Genomic DNA, 6,397 nt, shown 5'->3' with positions numbered 1-6,397 from the left:
AAGCTACTCTGATTGTGAAAATGAGCATTATCCGTAAGTTGTCTTTAAAAAATTTCCAAGTAGTTTCGCTTTTAATCATGGTATCAAATAGTACTTGGCTTTAGAGTAGGAGGTGGCTTTACAATAAAAAGTTAGGAAACATTGAGAATTCATTTGGAATGCTTGAAGCTTTCACCTTAAAAGTCACTGTTTTTTTCATGTTTCATTTGATAATAGATACTGAATTAAGAAATGACAGCATTAAACATTCTCTTCCTGGCGTTCTCTCAGGCTCTGAGGGTCAGAATTCTCAGGACACGGCTTGGAGAAAACTGTAGAAGGAACTAAGCTCTCATTCCCTTTCGAAACCAGATTACTCAAGAAAGGCATAAAAATGCTATACAAATATATACATATATATTTGGACAGCATATGTACATATATATGTATAACATACGCAGTAGTAAAGAACAAAGTTATGCAAAGTTAACATGAAGGAAACTGTGACAATCTAAGTGAAATTAATCTGAGTAAGAGGGCAAACAGGCTTACACAGGAACGCAGATGTCTGTAGACTCAGGTAATGGTCATGAGGAAGGCTTTCAATGCACTGAATCAAGGTTTGAGAATGCAATACACAGAGGTCTGCAGCCAATGTCGTTAGATTCCTATTGTTACTCCTTATACACATAAAACCAACAAACAAAAGTCATGCATTTTAAACATGCGTTGCTTTGCACATAACACCTTTAATGAAGGATACATGTCTAATGAGAGTTCTTGGAAAATTTCATACAAACAGAAAGTTATCCTTTTCTACAACAAAACATACAAGCTCATGTCCTCTAACACTGTAACACTGTCTCAGACACACTGAAAACATTCTGGGGTTGTGGTGAGCGTATGCAAGTGTATATACACTGTTCATTAAGGCTTTGATAAATTAAACATAGTGGTCCAAAGCATATCACATTTTCTTACCACCTTTAAAATCTAAAGTACAAAGTGGAGTTTATCAGGATTGTTAAAAACCTATCTCAGACCCGAAATTGGCAGTTTTGACATGACCTATCAGGATGTACCCCAAAGCCTGTTGAGACAGAGGTAGTGCGTGATCTCCCAGGAGGATTAGGAAGGGAGCAGGCCAGGCAGTTACCCTGCACAGCAGCACCCCCTACTGGCAAGGCAGAAAATGATACCAGACAGAGCATCCACTCCTCTCCCTGCACTCCCAGGACAGGCGTGCGGAGTCAGGGCGGGTGGAAAAGAGGCAAAGAAAGAGGAGAGCTAGTACAGTGGACAGGGGTTCTAGAACTGATTAACCTGGGCTCTTTTGATTTTAAATTTTCAGAAGTGAGATAACAAGACTTAGGAAAAAGTACTAGACTCAAGTGTTAAAACAACTAGTAACCTTTAGGACAATTAGAAATCTGCTGCATGTGAACTTGGCTTTCAAGAGAGACAACTTAGATCTGGCAAGATGAAACAGCAGTGGTACGTGTTGTCCATTTAACAAAGTGAGATGAAGAAAGTGGTCCAAATATTTTACAAATTGTTTCTCTGAATGTGTCCCTTTCTGTGGAAGGAACAATCCAGGTCGGGTTCTTTATGGCACTTGTCATGGCACCTTGGGGAATAGCTGATGTTAGCTACCAAAGGGCCTTGGAAATAAAAATCGAAGAAGCATCCTTTACCTTTGTGATTTGCTAGGGGACTGGCTACAGGGAAGCAGCTAATAGAAAATGTTTCAGGAAAACGAGAGTACTGATGCTGAATTCTACTTTAAAACAGATGCTTCATTGTCTCCTGCTTCAGAGGCAGCAGGGAGAAGAGCAGACCGCTGGTTAAAGCTATTGCCACTGAGCAGGCTTTGCGAACCCAGCACGGCAGCTGTGATGGCTCACGTTAGACCGTCAACATGCAGTATGTAAACTCTGGAACTTCTTAACCTCATGGAAGAATGGCCCATAGTAACCGTACCTTCTTCAGAGAACTAAAGATGCTAGGGTCAGGTAATTTCTAAGAAGACAGGGACTTCTTCTTTGGACAGAGACTTTGGACTTGGGAATGGCACAACTGCTCAGGACAACTAGAAAAAGTGAGCCCGCCCGCCTCCCCCACGCCTGCTGACCGGAGCGGGCTGGAGCCCAGGACCCAGCAGTCTGCTCCTTGCGCCTTTTTGTGCTTCCATCTGTAATAATACGTCGTGAAGAGGATGGAGAGTGGTCATCGGGATTTAGAGAAAACAAAATATACAGGGCTACTGTGGACAAAGAGAGAAACACAAGAACTGCTGAGAATTAGGGAACCTTACTTGGATAAAACAAAACCTCTTAACCCAGAACTCTAGCTGTCACTGAAATCCAACATTACGGGGTAGATGAACCGAACTGTCATTCACAACTATGCCTTCCAGGGTATATACATTGATAACTCTTATCTGTTCCTGGAGGAGGGATTCTCTTAGGATGGTTTTTTCTTTCATGTTTTCAATACTTAACCTGATACACATTTAGAGAATATTCTGATTATTTTTTTGAATATACAGTTTACAAATGACAGAAGAATCCCAGGCCTTAGACTAGAATTGTGGGCTTTCTTCCCCATCATTACACCACCACCTGCAGCAGCCATCCAAGCACACTGCTCAGACTTAGGCAAGCGTCTTAAAAACAAGGCTGACTGGACGATGAGGGGTCACGAAAAGGTGGTTTTTGCCACTGAGACAGTTGTTATATTACTGAAGGAAAAAAAAATCCTACCTGTAGGTAAAAATAATGAGCAATATTGCTCTTTCTATTACACATTTTTTTCTGTTCACTACAGGATACTTTAAAATCTGTATCAAAAGGGGGCCAACCTCCCCTCTGGTGAAATACACCTAGCTTGGACGCCTCAGACCTCTGCACCCCTTTGGGGAACTCATTTACAGCCACAAACGGTTATGGCTTCTCACAAGCCACCCAGAGCTGGGTACAGATGAATTTCTTATACCCAAAGGTCCTTCTTTTCTAACAAATGAGGCTGTGAAGCCACGATTTTTTTGTCTTATCTCTGACTGGCAAGAGCTTTGCTGTCCTCCTACTGTTAAGGCAGCGCCTGGTGCAACAGATACAGAAAGGACAGCCAGGCTGCTGAGCTCCCACAGTGCCTCAGGCGTTCTCTCAAAATGCGACAGAATTCAGCAGCAAGGACTTACAAGCAGCACAATCAAACTGCTTGGGCACTCAATCCCCAGCCACTACCAGTTTAACAGCTTGACCACAGTGGGCCAATCAAATCATCTCTCTCACTTCTAATCTAGCACAGACTGGACACAACTTCAGCAGTACACAGTATTGAAGCATGCAACATGTCATAGGTAACAAAACCCAGTTAGATTAAGTGTATATTAAATTAATCTTTGTAGTCGAGTACAAATCACAAAACAACTGTTGAGGACAGGTCTGCAGAGGCTCAGCTTTACATCCAGTTTTATACACCATCAGCCAGATTCACAACTGATAGTGCACCGGAGAGATGTGTGCGGGGAGAAGAAATAATCATCACATTTAATGTCTATGATAAAAAAAAAAAAACAGAACATCAACAAAACCAGATATGACCTCCATGTAGTACATAAAGTGCCTTCAGAATTGGTGCAGTTAGGACAAAAATCGATTATTTAGCTACCATCAGCAAATGCTACACAAATAGGAGACAGAACAAATCTGGTTTCCACAGTTTCAAATCAAGGAGTGCCAAGTTTCATTCAAATGTCTCTATTACGAACAGCAAAGAGGAAACTATAATAAAAGAATGACTGTACAGCTTCAGGAAGGGTTACATAATTTCTGTTGTGAGAAATGAGTCCAATCCTGTCTCAAACATCTAATACATAGCACACATGATCACTTCTGAAGAATAATGGTGTAATTCTTTCCAGTCAACACAAAATTTGTCATATGACGTTACAATTCTCTCAGCCTGTATGACGCTAGATTTGAATGAAAAAATGGAATATCCAGTTTTTTTTCATTCTGAGTATGGAAAAGAATCATAATTATGCCTGATGTTGTATTTTAAAGTCTCTCAAAGTACTTGTCTGTAGAAGTTTTTTGGACAAAAATCAGTCTCCCAAGTCTCATAAAGTAGGGGGTAAGGATGTCAAAGGACTTCAAAAATAAAAATGTCACTGACATTAAACCTGGTATGAAATTCATATACAAAAAAAATATGCTCACTTTTCCAAGTACACGAGACATCTTTAATTGTAATGAAATAAGATCTGAAAATCGGTCTAAATCATTTTAAAAAGTAAACATGAGCTGTAATACTATACCTGTAGAGTGATTAATTCCATTCATTGTCATTATAAAGTATGTAAAATATTTATTAAGGGCTTTGCCTACAGAGGCACAACATAAATAGAACTAAGTCCTTCTGAAATGTAATTAGTGTACACATCACCCAGTTGATAATTCATGGTGGAAATGCAGGAACACGACTGGCCTGGGTTCCCACAGCTGAACCTGGGCAAGTCCCGGGAAAGGCTCTGCTCCAGAAGCCGCACCGTGCAACTGCTGCCGTCGTCTCTGCAAAGTCTGTCAGGCACGTGCAAGCAGGACTTGCTGATGAACAACCATCCCGAGGCAAGGGGCGTTTAATCTACCCCCTCAAATCCTTGAGCATTTTCCACAGCCATGAGGAGTTTCTCTCGTAAATCTTCAAAGGTTTCATATGGAGGTAAGTCAAGGCGATTAAAGCTGCAAAAGTAACAAGAAGTATAGATATGAAGTTCTATCCTTTAGTTATGGTAGCATTTGGTGTTCAAGCAAGAGGATGTGAAAGTCTTAACCAGCAATACAGATTATCAAAAATAGATTCCAGGGAGAATTCCAGGCCACATAACCTACGGAGGAGAAGGAAGAATTTTCTAACAGTCCCTGTAATCTCTCCACTACAGCCAGAGGCGGATCCTGGAAAAATCCAGCTGGGAGGGAGACAGTAAAGACGAGGTAACTGACATACACGCCAAGATTTCAAAACCCTTCAAACACAAAGGGCTGGTGCATTACAGCTGCAGGTGCAGCCAGGTTGCATCTGTTTCCAACACCCTCACTTCTAAGTCAGCCCCCAAGCCAAGGGCTTTTCCATGTAGTAACTAATTTCATTTTCATCACAAGCCTATGAAGGGGGTGATGTTTTCTCCATTCTGCAGATTGGGTCCTGAAGCCCGGCACCCAGGCTGTCTGTAGCTCCAGAACCCTGACAGGAAGCTACCTCCTCTAACCAAGTCAGGTAAGCAATCAACATTTAGAGTGAAAACCTGCATTTATAAAAGGCCCCCAGGTACCAGGACGCTTCAGCTGGTGCATTACAAATCACCTTGGTGATTGTCTGGAGGCCTCACTAACCACTGGCCTCTGTGAACAATGAAGTATGATTGTCTGTGAGACCAGGTCCAATCCTGGCTCTTCCACTTGCCAGCTGTGTGGCTCCAGGCACGTCATCTCACTTTGGAATCTCTCTGCTCTTCTGTGAAATGGGGAATCTGCTCACAGCATACTGGGAAGGTCAAATCAGAACACATGGAAAGAGGGCCAGGCACATAGTGAGTGCCCAGAGATTATTATAATTCCCTCTCCATTCAGTGACTACCCACATGGGATGCAATGACTTGGAGCCCCTAGTCACAAAATTCATGCCTATGGGGGTGGATTGCTCATGTGCACCTGTTATGACAATGGCCATACACACTTGCCACAGCTAGTGATGTCTTCCTAAGAGCCGATGTTCCTGGAGCATTTGCCCCATGCCAGTCAGCACTGTTTGGTACTTTTCCTTTACTACCCTCAGCAAATCCTAATAATCACCTTGTCAGGCGGACAATGCTTTACCCTTAGTTTTTAGAGGAAGAATTCAAGGTAGTGATGTTCGGTAACTTGCCCAAGGTCACACAGTAAGCCACAGAACCAGGATTCAGCCCCAGGCAGGCTCCAAAGCCCAGCTCTAACTATTCCATTTAAAACTCCCTCTTGCATTGACTTGTCATTGCAAATATGGGGAGAACAACTTATGTTTCAAAAGCTGATGATCAGCATTAGGAAGAAACAGACACATCCCTGTGGCGGGCCCTTTACAACCCCTAAACTTTAAGATACATTGAGCTCTCAGATATTTAACACTCACTAAACATTAAAAAACAGAGCAGAAAACAACACTGTGCTTCTCAAACTGGAGTTCTCAGAAACCCAGAAATCCGAAAAGAGTAAGTCTAAAAGAACTTTTCAATTCTGACTTTCCATTTTGATAATGATCTTGAACATGTTACCAGTTATAAAGACAGAACTCCACATTTGCAGACTGCATTTAGAAGAGCCCGCTGCAGAAAGTGCCTTTGGTCTGAATTTTAAGGTGGTAATTTCAAAGGACAAGA

General features: G+C 41.9%; 1 protein-coding gene across 14 annotated transcripts in view; it reads right to left on the bottom strand.

Annotated features, from left to right (window-relative positions):
- Nucleotides 1–3,451: 3,451 nt before the first annotated feature.
- NEDD4L (NEDD4 like E3 ubiquitin protein ligase) overlaps nucleotides 3,452–6,397 on the bottom strand; it is a 308,396-nt gene continuing 305,450 nt past the window's right edge. For all 14 annotated transcript variants that reach the window (XM_073213140.1, XM_073213141.1, XM_073213142.1 and 11 more), the window contains one exon: nucleotides 3,452–4,724. In XM_073213140.1, the coding sequence (XP_073069241.1) occupies nucleotides 4,622–4,724 (103 nt within the window). In that variant the 3' untranslated portion in view covers nucleotides 3,452–4,621. The remainder of the gene's footprint in view (nucleotides 4,725–6,397) is intronic.

Source organism: Manis javanica, chromosome 9 (assembly GCF_040802235.1).
Source record: "Manis javanica isolate MJ-LG chromosome 9, MJ_LKY, whole genome shotgun sequence".
In the NCBI taxonomy this organism is placed as follows: domain Eukaryota; kingdom Metazoa; phylum Chordata; class Mammalia; order Pholidota; family Manidae; genus Manis; species Manis javanica.
This window is presented reverse-complemented; position numbering and strand designations above follow the sequence as displayed.